Source organism: Oncorhynchus tshawytscha, linkage group LG34 (assembly GCF_018296145.1).
Source record: "Oncorhynchus tshawytscha isolate Ot180627B linkage group LG34, Otsh_v2.0, whole genome shotgun sequence".
NCBI classification, from domain to species: Eukaryota; Metazoa; Chordata; class Actinopteri; order Salmoniformes; family Salmonidae; genus Oncorhynchus; species Oncorhynchus tshawytscha.
In genome coordinates, this window is record NC_056462.1 from 4,301,827 (window position 1) to 4,320,276 (window position 18,450).

The 18,450-nt window shown below is 41.5% G+C and overlaps 1 protein-coding gene across 5 annotated transcripts; it reads right to left on the reverse strand.

Annotated features, from left to right (window-relative positions):
• Positions 1-8,343: 8,343 nt before the first annotated feature.
• LOC112231737 (T-cell surface antigen CD2-like) lies at positions 8,344-17,835 on the reverse strand. 5 transcript variants are annotated; one of them, XM_042311837.1, is made up of 7 exons: positions 17,680-17,829; positions 12,233-12,335; positions 11,655-11,975; positions 10,999-11,301; positions 10,472-10,573; positions 10,300-10,355; positions 8,344-10,042 (listed from the first exon to the last, which is right to left on the reverse strand). In XM_042311837.1, exons 2-7 carry the CDS (start codon positions 12,303-12,305, stop codon positions 9,911-9,913), a joined length of 987 nt encoding a protein of 328 aa, XP_042167771.1. In that variant the 5' UTR covers positions 12,306-12,335; positions 17,680-17,829; the 3' UTR covers positions 8,344-9,910. The 5 variants fall into 5 exon arrangements, with proteins under 5 accessions (XP_042167771.1, XP_024254255.2, XP_024254256.2 ...); XM_024398487.2 differs by lacking the exon at positions 17,680-17,829 and adding an exon at positions 13,416-14,012; XM_024398488.2 differs by lacking the exon at positions 12,233-12,335 and having other exon boundaries at positions 8,344-9,949; positions 17,680-17,835.
• Positions 17,836-18,450: the final 615 nt, after the last annotated feature.

Below are 18,450 nucleotides of genomic sequence, written 5' to 3' on the forward strand. Positions count from 1 at the left end.
CTACGCTGGCCACTTGTGATATTCTTCAACATCTTGGACATCTCGGCGGACAACTCGTTTGTCATCTGGATGGTGTTGAACCCAGATTGGAACAGAGTAAAGCTCCAGAGGAGACATCTCTTTCTCAAGGAGCTGGGCAAGGTATTGGTAACACCTCAAACCAGAGGAGGCAACATATCCCAAGGACCCCAGTTTCTGCAGCAATCATGAGGATCATTCAGGAGGAGGATGCTGGTGCCCCATCTGCCCGACCCTCAGAACCAACAACTCCAATACCTGAAGTAAGTGTGAGTGATGTTGTTGCATGTCTGTGTGACGGACTCTCCTACCTTGGCCTGCTGTAACTTTATAAGTGCGTGAGAGAGATGTTAGTAAAATTCCTGAACTAAGTGTTTTCATCATTCTACATTGCAGCTTTTGGCAACAAGAAGAAGCGCTGTGATGCGTGTGGACCCAAGAAGGACAGGAAGACACAGTACCCATGCATCAAGTGCAAGAAATACATTTGTAACACACACACAGTAAAACTCTGTCCCTCATGTGTTGGGTTGGCGCCCCCCTTGGTTTGTGCCGTGGCGGAGTTCTTTGTGGGCTATACTCGGCCTTGTCTCAGGATGGTAAGTTGTTGGTTGAAGTTACCCCTCTAGTGGTGTGGGGGCTGTGCTTTGGCAAAGTGGGCGGGGTTATATCCTTCCTGTTTAGCCCTGTCCGGGGGTATCATCGGATGGGGCCACAGTGCCTCCTGACCCCTCCTGTCTCAGCCTCCAGTATTTACGCTGCAGTAGTTTATGTGTCGGGGGGCTAGGGTCAGTTTGTTATATCTGGACTACTTCTCCTGTCTTATCCGGTGTCCTGTGTGAATTTAAGTATGCTCTCTCTAATTCTCTCTTTCTCTCTTTCTTTCTCTCGGAGAAGGACCTGAGCCCTAGGACCATGCCTCAGGACTACCTGGCATGATGACTCCTTGCTGCCCTCAGTCCACCTGGCCGTGCTGCTGCTCTAGTTTCAACTGTTCTGCCTGTGATTATTATTACTTGACCATGCTGGTCATTTATGAACATTTGAACATCTTGGCCATGTTCTGTTATAATCTCCACCCGGCACAGCCAGAAGAGGACTGGCCACCCCTCATAGCCTGGTTCCTCTCTAGGTTTCTTCCTAGGTTTTGGCCTTTTTAGGGAGTTTTTCCAAGCCACCGTGCTTCTACACCTTCATTGCTTGCTGTTTGGGGTTTTAGGCTATGGGTTTCTGTACAGCACTTTGAGATATCAGCTGATGTACGAAGGGCTATATAAATACATTAGATTTGATTTGTATAGACCAGATTTAATTTGTGTTCAATGAGGCTCATTTAACATTTCAAAAAATTACTGAATGTAACATTTGTCCTTCCAATTTGTTCAGTTCAAAGCAATAAACATCAGTAGTGATGAAAACCTTGTTTCATTTATATTTGTTCAAAAATCACATTTTATTTAAAAAACTAACTGCGCATTTATTGATGAATGTGATCTAGCAGATATTAACAATGTATGCTGTCTATATTGCTTGTAATTGATATAAGCCAACATCTAAGTATTAAGTATTTTTACGTAAATTGTTATGTCTGTATTGTTTTAAAAACCCAATAATGTTGTGGGTCCATCAGACCCGCGAACGTTGGGCCAGTAACCGAAAGGTTTCTCGATTGAATCCCCGAGCTGACAAGGTAAAATCTGTAATTCGGCCCCTGGAAAGGGCAGTTAATGTCAGAGTCTATCTAGAGGATAGCGAAGGAGTCAGACGCAGGACACAGGTAAGAGTAAAATCACTGTATTTACTCCATCCGAGAACGGAACAAAAATGATAAAACAAATATATAAAACAAATACAAAACAGGATACGAACTCCAACACACGAAAGACAATCACGCACAAAACAGGAAGGGAAACCAGAGGGTTAAATAAGGAACATAATCATGAGATGGGAACCAGGTGTGTAAACAGACAAAACAAAAGGAAAAATGAAACATGGATCGGTGGCAGCTAGAAAGCCGGTGACGTCGACCGCCGAACACCGCCTGAACAAGGAGAGAGAACAACTTCGGTGGAAGTCGTGACAGTTAACTCACTGTTCCTAGGCCGTCATTGTAAATAATAATTTGTTCTTAACTGACTTTCCTAGTTAAAGGTAAAATAAAAAAACACAAAAAAACATGAACACACAGCTGGGCTGCAGCTGACAACACAGACATGTACCTCAGGAATACATTTTGGAAGAGCAGCCAGATTATGGGAGGGTTGGGGGCCTGTGTGTGGTAACCAGAGATCTGTGTGGGTGTGTTGCTTGGGACAACTCAGCCAGGTTAAACCTAGTAGATTGTACTTGGTAGGGGTGGGTGGGATAAACAAGCTGTGTGGGGGGCTGAAATGTGCCTTGGCAAAGAGCTCATCAACTGCTTTAGCGTTTAAATGAATCATTTACCCTGTCCACAATCAGACAAACAGTGCTGAATGTATCATCAACATCAAATTTGCAGATAGCTGTACCAGTCTCTGACTCTCTCATTCCCTTCATAAGTTAACCTGGTTGCTTTAGCTCAAGTAAAACTACACTAATAAATGTATACAAATGAGCGAATGTCAACATACTTGGATTCAGTCAACCCCACAACACCCCCATATTGTCTGTATGTGTGTGTGTTAGAGAAGTGTACATGCACGCTCACGCACGATCGCCATCTATGTCAGCATGTGGTTATCGCTTATTTGTTCTCTCTGAGGTCAGTACCCTATATGGGTCAGTCGCTGTCATTCTTCTTATAGGGGGAGATGTGATAAATCCCTCTGTCTCTGAACAGCTTCTCTCAAGCAAGAGATCTGACACCACAAACCATCCTCTCAGTCCCCTGCACCTAAATTGATCAGACACTGTTATCAATAGTGACTTACAATAAGTGCATTCAACTAAAGTGGGTAAGATAACCAGACGTCTAGTTAGGGTCTCTAAGCTAGACAGGATGTGGTGGGGCTGCAGAGAAACAGAGATGATAGATAATGGGGGCAGGGAGAAATACACCATCTCTGACTGATATCATCAACCACACGGCCAAGGTGACAAGCAGCAAAGTAGAGTAGGGTAGGGCTAATGCCAAATAAAGTTACGTTAATTTTGAGGACATGGTACTTATTTGTCTCTTGCAGATGGCGGAGTCTTAGCAAAGATTAGGGACGGCTGCTGTGTGAAACTCCACTGTAAAAGTGTAAAGTCTCAAAACAGCATGGTTGTGTATTGATACCATGGAAAGTACTGCACCTAATCAAAAAGCAGATCAAATCAAACGTTGTTGGTCACATACACATATATTGCGGATGTTATTGCTGGTGCAGCGAAATGCTAATGTTTCTAGCTCCAAAAGAGCAATACTGTAATACTAGGGCAGCAGATAACCTGGCAGTTTAGAGCACTGGGCCAGTAAACGAAAGGTACAATCTGTCGTTCTGCCCATGAGCAAGGCATCTAACCCCAATTGCTCCAGGGGTATTGGCCGATCCCTGGTCGAAACCCCACTCTCTGAGGGTGTCTCGGGGGGAGGGGGATATGCAACAAAACACATTTCCATTTCACACCTCACACTTGTACAGGTTACCAACTTGTACATACAGTGTGACATGACTAAAACTGATAGGAGAATTATGTTCTCGTGTTCATTAACCAATTCAATTGTAATTACTCAGTCTGCTGTATCAGGATTTGTAAGATACTGATAGAAATGAAAACAGACGGAGGCCCAGTCTACCACAGTTAAATGTTTATTCACGGGAACATTCTAAAGTCAAGAATACAAAACAATTCATTTTATACCGACTTCTCACACATACACACAAACATACGCACACACTGTCTGTCTCACTACCCAGCCGACAGAGATTAGTGACCTTGTCCTTGAGACGTACTCCCCGTTCTCTCCCAAATCTCTAGTCAGGTTGGCACCAAGCTCAGACAGTCTATGTTTAAAATACCATAAAGACATATTGTTTTACCCTGATTCTGACTAGGACTACACATTTATTGATTATGATTTTATACAATCGAATCAATTCCATACAATCATGTTTCAGGGCGGAATATTCGAATCATTCAATTAACAGACCATTCAGACCATCAAAAACTACCCCCTAATTATAACAATACACACAAATCCCCAACATACAAAAGAATGGAATTAAGAAATATCAGAACAAGTAATGTGAGAGTCTGGAATATATATATATATATATATATACAGTGGGAGAACAAGTATTTGATACACTGCCAATATTGCAGGTTTTCCTACTTACAAAGCATGTCATTTTTATCATGGGTACACTTCAACTGTGAGAGACGGAATCTAAAACAAAAATCCAGAAAATCACATTGTATGATTTTTAAGAAATGTATTTGCATTTTATTGCATGACATAAGTATTTGATACATTAGAAAAGCAGAACTTAATATTTGGTACAGAAACCTTTGTTTGCAATTACAGAGATCATACGTTTCCTGTAGTTCTTGACCAGGTCTGCACACACTGCAGCAGGGATTATGGCCCACCCCTCATACAGACCTTCTCCAGATCCTTCAGGTTTCGGGGCTGTCGCTGGGAAAAACCAACTTTCAGCTCCCTCCAAAGATTTTCTATTGGGTTCAGGTCTGGAGACTGGCTAGGCCACTCCAGGACCCTGAGATGCTTCTTACGGAGCCATTCCTTAGTTGCACTGGCTGTGTGTTTCGGGTTGTTGTCATGCTGGAAGACATTAACCATCTTCAATGCTATTACTGAGGGAAGGAGGTTGTTGGCCAAGATCTCACGATGCATGGCCCCATCAATCCTCCCCTCAATACGGTGCAGTTGTCCTGTCCACTTTGCAGAAAAGCATCCCCAAAGAATGATGTTTCCACCTCCATGCTTCACGGTTGGGATGGTGTTCTTGGGGTTGTACTCATCCTTCTTCTTCCTCCAAACATGGCGAGTGGAGTTTAGACCAAAAAGCTTTATTTTTGTCTCATCAGACCACATGACCTTCTCCCATTCCTCCTCTGGATCATCCAGATGGTCATTGGCAAACTTCAGATGGGCCTGGACATGCGCTGGCTTGAGTAGGGGGACCTTGCATGCGCTACAGGATTTTAATCCATAACGGCATTGTGTGTCACTAATGGTTTTCTTTGAGACCGTGGTCCCAGCTTCAGGTCATTGACCAGGTCCTGCCGTGTAGTTCTGGGCTGATCCCTCACCTTCCTCATGATCATTGATGCCCCACGAGGTGAGATCTTGCATGAAGCCCCAGACCGAGGATGATTGACCGTCATCTTGAATTTCTTCAACAGTTGTTGCCTTCTCACCAAGCTGCTTGCCTATTGTCCTGTAGCCCATCCCAGCCTTGTGCAGGTCTACAATTTTATCCCTGATGTCCTTACACAGCTCCCTGGTCTTGGCCATTGTGGAGAGGTTGGAGTCTGTTTGATTGAGTGTGTGGACAGGTGTCTTTTATACAGGTAACAAGTTCAAACAGGTGCAGTTAATACAGGTCATGACTGGAGAACAGGAGGGCTTCTTAAAGAAAAACTAACAGGTCTGTGAGAGCCGGAATTCTTACTGTTGGGTAGGTGATCAAATACTTATGTCATGCAATAAAATGCAAATTAATTACTTAAAAAATCATACAATGTGATTATCTGGATTTTTGTTTTAGATTCTGTCTCTAACAGTTGAAGTGTACCTATGATAAAAAAACAGACCTCTACATGCTTTGTAAGTAGAAAAACCTGCAAAATTCGGCAGTGTATCAAATATTTGTTCTCCCCACTGTGTATATATATATATATATATATACGCGCTACAATTAAAAAGTTTGGGGTCACTTAGAAATGTTCTTGTTTTTGAAAGAAAATTACATTTTTGTCCATTAAAATAACATCAAATTGATCAGAAATACAGTGTAGACATTGTTAATGTTGTAAATGACTACTGTAGCTGGAAACGGCAGATTTGTTATGGAATTTCTACATAGGCCAATTATCAGCAACCATCACTCCTGTGTTCCAGTGGCACGTTATGTTAGCTAATCCAAGTTTATCATTTTAAAAGGCTATTTGATCATTAGAAAATCCTTTTGGAATTATGTTAGCACAGCTGAAAAGTTTTGTACTGATTAAAGAAGCAATAGAACTGGCCTGCTGTAGACTAGTTGAGTATCAGGAGCATCAATATTTGTGGGTTCGATTACATGCTCAAAATGGCCAGAAAGAAATACATTTCTTCTGAAACTCGTCAAGCTATTCTTGTTCTGAGAAAAGAAGGCCATTCCATGCGAGAAATTGCCAAGAAATTGCCTCTTCACTGTTGAGACTGGTGTTTTACAGGTTTAATGAAGCTGCCATTTGAGGACTTGTGAGGCGTCTGTTTCTCAAACTAGACACTCTGACGAGTTTCAGTAGAAATTCCTTTGTTTCTGGCCATTTTGAGCCTGTAATCGAACCCACAAATGTTGATGCTCCAGATACTCAACTAGTCTAAAGAAGGAGAAGAAGTCTGCCTTGAATTCTAAATAAAATACTGACAGTGTCATTGGCAAAACACACCCACATCATCACACCTCCTCCTCCATGCTTCACGGTGGGAACCACACGTGTGGAGATCATCTGTTCACCTGCTCTGTGTCTCACAAAGACACGGCGGTTGGAACCAAAAATCTACAATTAGGACTCATTAGACCAATGGACAGATTTCCACCGGTCTAATGACACGTGACAAGGTTCGTGACAAGGTTCATCCATCTTCAACACGTGACAAGGTTCATCCATCTTCAACAGCAACACGTGCAAAACGACTACGCAAAATTTGACACGGCTTTAAAAATAGAATTCAGTGGTTCTACGACTCCCAAACACGACAGCTTGCTGGGCTAACACTGTCAAACAAGCTCGGAATGAACACCCACAAGTATACTATCATAGTTTTCGTTCAGCTTACTTTGGCTTACTCACTGAAACAGGAATGGAAGCGCTATTACTACTTGTCAAGCATGCATCCCAACTTCATTAACTACTTGGGCACTACAGCCCACGTTGGCTTGAAAATCTCAGAACTCAGAGAGCTTGCAAGCACAGTTTATGAGGCATCAAAAGTAAGCTGCGCTAAGAGCCCTGACATCTCAGTTTTCAATATTGAACATGAGCACTCAATCCTGTTAGATGGTGCATTATCAGGTATAGGAGTGTTGAGAGATGACGCACAACAATGGTATCTACCACGAAACTACAATACCAATAACCACTGTGGTCCAAATAATTATAAAGAACATTGCCACCAAAACAATTACCCAACCCACACAAAGTGTCAGGGCACAAGGGTAACAAACAAAGGTTTCAATGACGATCAAAACGTAGACCGATGCTCTCTAGAAGTGCTGCTGAGAGAATGACAAAATCGCCAAAAATTAGACAAAGAGGATAAAGATAAGTCGCCATGACTTCGGATTTGCAGAAGAACAGGTCCACCGATATTAACACCATTAGCGAGGATGTAAACAATCAAATGACCCCGGCTCTCACTCGAACATCTATGCTCGATCAAGAAACAAGCTCCCGGCACTTGACTATATACTCAGATACAAATGTTGTGACACACAAGCTAAACAACGTTGCATTAGCCAATTCCATTCAAACTCCAATAAGTCAATCTGTTTCCACCATGAACACAAATGAACCCATCACGCCGTTGCGAACCACCACTCCACTTTGTGGGTAATATGATCACAAAACGCAACTCTGAAAGTCGCTACCTGGAAGTAGTCCTAGAGGACTGCTTAATCGGTGATGCGCTAATTGATTCGGAATCGACAATGACGCTCATCTATCGAATATTGTTTTTTGATTTCAAAAAGGCTGTGAACCCAGCTAAACTTAGGTTATAAACGGAACGATGCGACACTAAACTTCGAGGTTTCATTCAGACTACCTCTGCCCTCACAATGCGAATCATGCTGAAACTACACTCCCAATAGGTATCGCTTGTTCACCCTGTTGTTGTGACTTTAATTAATCTGATGACTGTTATTTAACTAATCAATTAACTATGTTTAATTTGTTACCCGATTAAATTAATCATTTAACAATGAACTTAGGATATGGGGCACCAGGAGAGCAGTTGTTTTAAGAGTTACCATCTCCAGAATTAAACTCTACAAGTCTTTACCTATCACATCCATAAAACAGTCAACGTATTAATCATAACCTTGTATCACATCACCATTCTTATCAGTCGTAACCTCCTGCATCTGCAAAAAACCCAGCCTTACTTATGATTCAGTACGACACAAATTGGTTTAATTATTTATTTACTAGCTAACTAAATGATAACACATTATAAAAATACACACTTAATACATTAGAAAAACATCCCTAGCGGACTGAAACAATATTGCAGCTTTTTACAAAAGACATTGAGAGGGCGAATGAAAGAGAGAGATTTATCGTTGATACATTTTAGGAACTACAGTCACAGTAATCATATACTTTGCACATGAACCGCCGCCTGTTTGGAGTAAGAAATCATGAATGTATTTACGCTTTAAAGGCCTTCGTTCGCCGTGTATCTTTCGGAACCAGGCCTTCTTAGGAAGAGTGTTGTGCCTTTCTGCGGCACGCTTGTAAAGCTCTGATTGTCCAATAGTTGTGATTGTCCAGGATTTGACGTTATCGTCTCTACCTCGTGTTGAGATTTCAGAGTTCGAGCCACTTTGGTCATGAGCTGCAGCTCGTCTCCTTTCTAGTCTAAATGTTAATTTCTTTACCAATCCGTTTATCCACTCTGGTCAAAAGGGATGGTTCGGTCAGGCTGACACGCTCTCTCACCTCAATCGGGCGTGGCTACTTACTGTGCAAAGTTTATAGGAGACAAATGATCTCTTGTGCCTCCTAAAATCACATTCCTATCTTAACAAAAATAATTTCACAATTGTTCATATTTCATACACAACGTTAAGGATGGAGACTTCGTACATGTGGTGTATATACTTTCAAGTTACAGTATTTCCTTTATAGCATTTTTAATTACATCGCCTCTGACCATTCCCCATGTTCCCCTATGTTAAAAATATTGTTCCAGTATTCACTTTAGAACGAGTTAGAGTTTTGGGGGGAGACAAAGCACATTCCTTTGTGAATTTGTAGAGAGAGACCCTGGATCTCCTCTCCTGTAATTTACAACAGGGCGTGAGGTGTCAACCCCCCACCAACTCCCGCCTCCCCCTCTCTGTAGCTGAGAGAGGGTCTGGTTGAAATCATCTGTTTCCAAGCTAATCTGACCTATTTGGATCCTCACAGAACAGTCATCACAGTAGTTTGGTAAATAGTGGAGAACATAAGACTCTCTAGAGGGAAGATAAAGGCAGGACAAACCTACATGAAAACATTCATCCACAAGCTTAAACATGCCCATGAGATCAGCAGGTTTTCGAGAGTCGGTTACAATCATTTTGAAAATAAATGGTAAAAGTGTTTCAGGAAGTGGATGTGGTGCCATGATTTAACTCATTTGCTTGTTTACATGCTACTAAACCCGGTTTTCAGACAAATGTTCTGACCTAAATAACAACAATAATATTACATTTTTATCAATCACATTTCTTGCAAAGTAAGGTACAGCACTATGAAAAATACACATTTCAAATTACGGAAAAGACATACACACAGCATGTAACATTGACACAGAGGTATGGTTGCCTACCTATAGCATCATGACGACTTGAAACATGTAGGACCAATGCTGTTATTGGTCCCTCACTGGTGACGAATCCGGCATGGCTAAGTCTACCAGGGGCCCAAGCCCCCTCCGACGTAGCTCTCAGGGTCATTGAGACACACAAGGCTCTAAACCACGCCAAGGTCACAGCTTTGAGAGAGGAGTGATTGAATCCAGTCCTGTCTGAACAGAAGGTAAGATTCTGACATCTGAGTACAAAACAGACTCTTCTGGTAAATAGACTCCTCCGGTGCCAGATACCAGTGTATCCCCAACCTGCAAAGCCAGCACATAAACAAATAGAAACAGAACCCTGTAATTCAATAAGATCAAACCATTTGCAAACTGTGCTTGTTCTTGTGTATTCTGTATTTTCAGAAGCCAACAACAAGTGACCAATTCCATCGTAAATGTGTATGTGTGTGTGTGTGTGTGTGTTCACCAATACAGAAGATGCACAGAAAACAAAGTAGCATTATATGCATGCACATATACACACAGTGCATGCACACATCCATACACATAGACCTTACCAGTCTATGAAATTTCACTTCAGTATAATGTTGGGCTTCTTCTCTTTGCCTGCAGGCTGCATTGAAATAAAGGGAAAGGGCATAATATTACATGATTACCTACAGTGTATGTTCTGTGTTTGTTGCCTTCAGGGTGCTCTGTATGATGTCAACTGTAACAGATTGTACTTACCTCCACATTTTCTTATTTTAATTGCCCAGAATATACCACCACTTATTATCCCAACTGCTAACAATGTGACCAGTGTGATTGGGACAGGATTGCGACCAGACCCTGTCAGGAGTAAAATGCAGCTGTTCAAACCCATGCCATGTGCTTTAGTCAATACTAATGAATGACATTGAGGTATTATAAGGTAGGCTACACGGCTCATAGGAAAATAAATACCAAAATCAGCTTGCTGGAATACAAAAGTTAAAGTAAATACAATATGATAATATGCATGTTGAGGGATTTTGTAAAAACTGCCTTCAGGTTTTACTGTTAAAAATAAAATAGGTTATATTTCCCCTTACTCTCCTACAATATAAGATGTTAGTGAGGAAACAAAGAGCAGACACTGTATGGGAGTCTGCTCTGTCCAATGAAATCCCTGCTGAGGTCATTATAAACAGAGCCTGTTATTTAGTGGTCTGTCATTACGGTGCCTCACTGATCCACAAAATGGAAAAACAATGCTATATGCAGTGTTGACATACCTTTGAGGGCAGAGCGTGAGGACAATTGAGGGCAGAGCGTTTCAATGTTGAGCGGAGTTGGTTTTGAGTCAGCAGGGTTGGAAGCCTCACAGCTGTAGGTGTCAACATTTCTTTTGTTTAACTCCAGAGGGAGAGAGAGATTGGCGAGAAGATCAGAGCTGCTGGTCTGGTTGAGTATCTCCCCTCCTCTGTACCAGGACAAGATCACCTCTCTCCCGTTCTTCACAGTGCACACCAAGGAACAGCTGACTTTTTCAAATGGACTGTCCACTGAGGGACTGATGTGAGGAGCAGACACTGAGGCTGGGATAGCAGAATGATTTAGCAGTGACTCAATGACAAACAGAGATTTAAACTAATGTGTTTACAGTAAAACTAAGATGTCATAAATGAGTCCTGAACATATATGAAGAAGTGGGCTATTTCTTTTTCAAACATGTGGCAGACGCAGGCGGCAGACTCACAGTAAAGTTTACAGTGTAAATGTTGTGAATTTCCTGGTATTTTTGAGATCAGCCATGGTACATGTTATAGTTTAAAAACAAGTAACTAAATACAAAAGGTATTTTTTTGATCTTCATTGAAAACAACTCTGGGTAACAGACTAAATGGGAGAATCGAAAAAAGGGAAGTAAAACAAGAAGCCAGACACGCACCATAGACAGTTAGATTTGCAATCTTAGATGAACTCGGTGTATTGATGATAAGTATTTTATAAAGTCCAGAGTCGTTGATGGTGAGGTTTCTGATGGTGAGAGATCCAGTCTGAGTATCCAGCTTCAGTCTGTCTTTAAACTTCCTACTGTAGTTCGTTGTAATCACACCAGCATTCAGCATAGCTATGTTAGCAAATGAATCTGAACGATTCAATGGGAAAGACCATGCCATAATAGTGCCACTAAGTAGTTCATTAAGTCCAGTCGGTAAAGTTACTTTCATTCCCTCTTTTCCCGACACATTTACAGCATCAATCAGATCTGAAAGGAAGAAAGAAAACATTGGCTAAGGGCAGTAGCTACATCAATACAAGGCATTAACAGGACTAAATCCTGTAGGCGATCCTGGATCCAAGACAAGCACATGATAGACTGCATGCAGTGACCTACGTACATTTTTGTTTACTTGTCTTTGCATAATAATCATTATTTTTTAATCCATTGAGTTGTAGTTATGGCTACTAGGTGTAGCCTAGTTCACATTTCTAACACGTGAACACTAAATAAGACGTTTTTACCTTTATTTAACCCAGAGTTGCCAACTCCCACGCATTGGCCTTGAGACACGCATTTCACCCTCTTCTTACACATTCACGGCACACCTCATGCAGGGCTGCCAACCTTTAAAAAAAAGCTTTGAGTGATGTTTGCTATGTGCATTTCATTGCCCCTGGTACAATCCCTAGACGGGCGACTCGGGGTCCCTTCCCAGGGAGATATTACTGTTTGAAAGCAAATTTACTGTAATCCTAGGTATTTTGACATGGCTTAGGCCTATGATCAGGTTGGAATATTTAGGTATATTCAGGATGCTTTTAAGGTTAAATCAAAATTCGACAACTTTGTTACTTTGAGATTTTGGGGGGGATGAAATGTAAAGTTTGCTAATATTTGTTAGGTGGGATTGACATTTTATTCAGACAGTACTGAAATGAGATGGGGAGAGAGGCAAATGGGAGAAACAGTGGGAAGGTTGGATGCAGGCATTGATCTCTGTTCTCAGGTGGAAAGTTATATGAGATACATGCTGAGGAGTGTTACCACTACACCAAGGCTCTGCACAGGAAACGTTATTGGTTGATGGCAGTGGGTAACCAAATAATAGATTGCAGTCTGCTTGTCCATAGACTGCTTTCAAGGTTAGGACACAAACATTGTATATTTTGTCATTTGGGTGAACTATTTAAAATAGGATGCTGGAAGAAAATCCTGCTTGCTCTCCAGGAGCACCCCACTCCCCCAATGTGTTTCCCAAGTGCTGGGTGTTTGAAAATGTTCTTGTTATAAAAATTTATTTCACAAAATCACCCAACCGTCAAGAAAAATCGAATGAATATCAATATTCATGTGGTTTATGTTTACTAGTTGAAGATCCTTGACATCATCTTACTCTACACAGTAAAATATGTGTTTATAAGTTGTGTCCCCCTACCATCTCTGCCTAATAATCTCAGCACAATACTAAAATGTTAAAATTATATTTAATTCCTGGAGCATATAATAGCCTCATACAAGTCATTTTCAAAGACACAAGTGTCACGTTCTGACCTTAGTTCCTTTGTTTTGTTTTAGTTTTAGTATGGTCAGGGCGTGAGTTGGGGTGGGCAGTCTATGTTGGTTTCTGTGTTCAGGACTGTTCGTTTGTCGTGTATTGTTTTTGTTTCAGTATTCATTCTTTATTAAATTACAATGAATACTTACCACGCTGCGCATTGGTCCTCCGATCCTTCTCGCTACTCCTCCTCAGAAGAGGAGGACGAGATCCGTTAAAGAAACACCCAACAACCGAGGACCAAGCGGCGTGGTATCGGGCAGCAGCGATCTCCGGACTCCTGGATATGGGAGGAGATACTTGACGGCAAGGGACCCTGGTCACAGGCTGGGGAATATCACCGCCCCAAGGCAGAGCTGGAGGCAGCGAAAGCTGAGCGGCGGCGATATGAGGAGGCAGCACTGCAGTGCGACAGGCACGAGAGGCAGCCCCCCAAAAAATGTTTTGGGGGGCACACGGGTGCTCATGCTTATCGGAAGAAGCGCAGTACTGGTCAGGAACCGTATTATGCGGTCAAACGCACGGTGTCGCCAGTACGTGCTCATAGCCCGGTGGGCTATAGGCCAGCCCCCCGCAAGTGCCATGCGAGAGTAGGCATCCAGCCAGGGCGTGTTGTGCCAGCCCAGCGTGTTTGGTCTCCAGTACGCCGTTTCGGTCCAGGCTATCCTGCGTCGGCGCTGCGTGCTGTGTCTCCAAGGTGCTGGGAGGGTGCAGTGCGTTCTATGCCTGCGCTCCGCCCATGCCGGGCGAATGTGGGTATTGAGCCAAAGGGAGAGGTGCGAGTGGTATGCACCAGTGCTCCAGTGCCTACCCACAGCCCGGTTCAACCTGTGCCTGCACTCGGGAGGGTCCAGGCTAAAGTGGGCATCCAGCCTGGAGGAGTGGTGCCAAGGCTGCGCACCAGAGCTCCAGTGCTCCCCCACAGCCCGGTCCATCCGGTGCCTCCTCCATGCACCAGGCCTCCTGTTGGTCTCCCCAGCCTGGTGTGCCCTGTGGCAGCCCCACGCACCAGGCTGTCTCTCTGTCTTCTCCGTACAGGTGCTCCCGCCTGACCAGCGCTGCCAGAGCCTTCCTCCTGCCCAGCGCTGCCGGAGTCTCCCGCCTGTCCGGCGCTGCCGGAGTCTACAGTCCGTTCGGGACCCGTGGCTTGGGTCCCCAGTCCGAGGTCGGCGGCAAGGGTTTTTAAGAGGCCACGGAGGCGGACAAAGAGACGGAGAAAAACTATGGTGAAGTGGGGTCCACGTCCCGCGCCAGAGCCGCCACCGCGGACAGACGCTCACCCAGACCCTCCCCTATAGGTTCAGGTTTGTTTTTCTATGTTGCTTTCTGTGTTCGCCCTAGTATGGTTCTCAATCCGAGGCAGGTGTCGTTAATTGTCTCTGATTGAGAATCATACATAGGTAGCCTTTTTCCACCTGTGTTTCGTGGGTGTTAATTTTCTGTTCTGTGTTTTGTTGCACGGTTTAGGACTGTTTGTTTGTCGTGTATTGTTTCAGTATTCATTCTTTATTAAAATACAATGAATACTTACCCACGCTGCACCTTAGTCCTCTCTTTCTCCCGACGACAACCGTTACAACAAGTAGGCATATCAGATTTCGAATAAGTGATTATACACTGACAAAATTGTGAAAAAGTGGAATAATTAAATAAGTGTAGGGAATCACAGTAGTGTTCTTGCTGACAAGCACAGTAATTAGCCTATATTTTAGCCCATTGTTAAGAATGAGAATTGTTCCACTGATCAGAGTGAAAGTAAATAAATAATAAAATCTCTTGAAGACTAGATTACATATATCTGCCCCTACACCCTATCCAAATTATTTGTCTAGTTATTGTCCCCTCTCTAGAATAAAACTTACACTTTTGGGTTCACAATCTTTTGGAAAAAAATATTTTCATAGTTACAAATCAAGTCACCATACCAAACTTCCCTGCTAAAACGTATTGCAGTGTAGGTCTATCTGTCTGCATTTTCGTTGTCACAGCCTAAATACCAATCACTAAAAGAGTGGACTAATGCAAGTGTGGATTAAATTGACTTTAGTACACACTGTCTGTCGTGTCTTAGCTATTATTACTAATGGATATATAATAAGAAAGACTCTGAATACAATGAAGTGGAGTTTCACATTTACCAAAGCTAGTTTGTACAAGAATAACATAGAGCAACACTGCACATAACCAAGGACGCATCACAATCTGAACCTCTGTCATCATCATGTCGTGCCACAGCACTGTGAACCGCCACACATTGAAGCATATGATTAGTCTAGTTATCTAAGGGATCAAGGGGATTGGATGGAAAAAGAAACGCCCCTCAAGATTAGAGTGGAGCTGAATGGAGAGAGAACCATCTCTGCTGAGTTTATACAACTCTAAAAAAGAGTAGCATGGTACCACTGTTTTATATATGTTGTCAACAAAACTAGGTGGTTGTTTCTCCAGTCCGTATTGCAGAATGCAGCATTTTGACAGCATGTACAAAAGTTGATTTAATCCACACTAGTCCCCTCCTTTGGCGATTGTCATTTAGGCTGTGACAACGAAAAGGCAGCAGGCAGACCTACCTACAGTGTAAGTTTTAGTATAGGGTGGGGACAATACATAGAAAAATTATTTGGTTAGGGTGTAGGGGCAGATTTATGTAATCTTGTCTTCAAGAGATTTGATTGTTTATTTACTTTATTCACTTTCACAATTCTGGTTCATAACAATGGGCTAAAATGTTGGGTAATTACTGTGCTTGACTTGTCAGCAAGAAAACTACTGTTATTCCCTACAGTTATTTGATTATTTCACTTCCTCCCTATTTTCCCACTGTAATCACATGTTTGAAATCTGATATGCCTGCTTTTTTCTTTGAAAACAAATGATATAAGGATATGTATTTTTGCAGCCATTCATGGACAGTTTTGAATAAGTCGTACAAATAAGAAGAGGGTGAAAATCAACAAAGACCTCTCTCTTACAATCATCTCCGCTGTGCACAATGACAAGGGCCCATATGAGTGTGTCTGTCATAATCGGACCGTTGCAGATGTAAAGCCAGATGTTCTGGGTAAGTTGAACAGACATGATGAAACTTTACATTTTGAATGTTGACTGGGAACAAGAACTATGACTACTTTACTCAGGGACAAAACACAATATCCACTGTTTTTTTTTCTTCATTAGAAATGATTGGTTATGGGTGCCTTCATGTGTCTGTGAAATATTACCGTTCTCAGAAATTGACGTTATTTTTGGGGTGGGTGCAAACTGCTATATATATATTTATTAAACTGGAAAATAATTTTTGTAACCTGTATATTTGACAGTGTTATGTGATTGGTTTCTTAGGTATCTCTTTATGTAGTGTTGTGGTGTCTCTCTTGCCGTTATGTGTGTTAGTTCCTGTTTCTTTTATATATATTTTTTAATCCCAGCCTCCATCCCCGTCCTCGCCGGAGGGCTTTTGCCTTTTTTGTAGGCCATCATTGTAAAATAAGAATTTGTTCTGACTTGCCTAGTTAAATAAAGGTATAAAAATATAATAAATATATAAATAAATAAATAATATATAAATAAATAAAAAATATTTAATAAAGAAAAGGAATGCTCCAGGAATCAATATAATTCTGAACATTTGAGTATTCTGCACATGCTATGCAGAGATGGTACGGGGACTTATATACACATCATATTTTGTCTGTGTAGAGTAAGATGATGTAAAGGATCTTCAACTAGGAAACATAAACCACCTGAATATTGATATTCATTCGAAGCTTCTTGAAGGTTGGGTGATTTTGAGAAATGTATTGTTATAACAAGAACATTTTCAAACACCCAGCACTTTTGTGTCATTACCTTGAAAGCAGTCTATGTATAAGGAGACTGCAATCTATGATTTGGTTCCCCACTGTCATCAACCATGAATATTAAAAATGTACTTCACATTTCACCCCCCCAAAAAATCTCAAAGTAGCAACCTTGTCGGATTTTGAGTGTTAATTTCATGTACAAATCATTTTGAATACAACTTGTGTTTTTTTGTGTGTTTCTTTTTACCCATGTCATACGCCTAAGTCATGTCAAAATACATAGAATTGCAGGAAATTAGCTTTAAAACAGTACAATTTTCATCTATGCCAGGGAGCAATGAAATTCACATAGCAAATCTCACTCCAAACATTCTTCAAAAGTTGGCAGCCCTGATTTAACAAGTAAGTCATCGAGAACACATTTTCTCTTTTAAAACAACGACATGACCAAAAAGCGATAGGGAAATTATATAACAGCATTTTTTTCTGCACCATCTGCCACAACACTTTAGTAATAATATAGCACATTCAAATCAATTACACGAGAGTCATGTAACATGATAGTAGCCTACTTTTGTAATTGACTCTCAGTTTGACAAGGTAGACTTACCACTTTCGAGAAAGAGTAATATCCAGAGAATGGATCTTATTATTTTCCATTTCAATAGGGTACTCAGATTAAGTGTAATTCCAAAATCCATTTTCACCAGCACTCTAAAGTCATTGCTCCGCATGTGTGTCTGTGTCTTTCTGTCTCTCTGTCGCTCTCTCACTCACTCACACTCTCTCGCTCTCTCACACGCATTGTATGCCCAGTCTCTTTATTCCTCTTAATCTCTTTCACACATTGTGTGTGCTGTCTCTCTCTCTATCAGGAAAACATGTTAGAGAAAGTGGGGAGTGTCCTTTGTATTTTTTGTCAATTAAAATAAATTCAAAGGGCTTTATCGGCATGAGAAACATATGTTTACATTGCCAAAGCAAGTGAAATAGATGATAATCAAAAGTGATATAAACAATAACGAGTAAACAGTAAACATTACACTCACAAAAGTTACAAAGGAATAGAGACATTTAAAATGTCACAATATTGCTATACACAATGTTTTAACGATGTGCAAATAGTTGAAGTACAAACAGAAATACGGGTTGTATTTACAATGCTGTTGGTTCTTCACAATCTTGCTGCTATCAAATAAAATCAAATTGTATTAGTCACAAGCGTCGAATATAACAGGTGTAGGTAGATCTTACAGTGAAATGTTTGCTCACGAGCCCTTAACCAACAGTGCAGTTAAAAAATATGGCTAAGAATAACAGATAAAAGTAAAAAGTAATTAAAGAGCAGCAGTAAGAATTAATATATGCAGGGGGGTGCCGG

Excerpts from the sequence above, each read along its gene's own strand:
- LOC112231737 (XM_024398486.2), bottom strand. The coding sequence starts at position 17,803 with ATGCGGAGCAATGACTTTAGAGTGCTGGTGAAAATGGATTTTGGAATT. Across the intron at positions 11,302-11,654 it reads TGCAAATCTAACTGTCTATG|CCTCAGTGTCTGCTCCTCAC; the intron begins GTGCGTGTCTGG and ends CTGCTATCCCAG. Across the intron at positions 10,356-10,471 it reads TAAAATAAGAAAATGTGGAG|CCTGCAGGCAAAGAGAAGAA; the intron begins GTAAGTACAATC and ends ATTTCAATGCAG.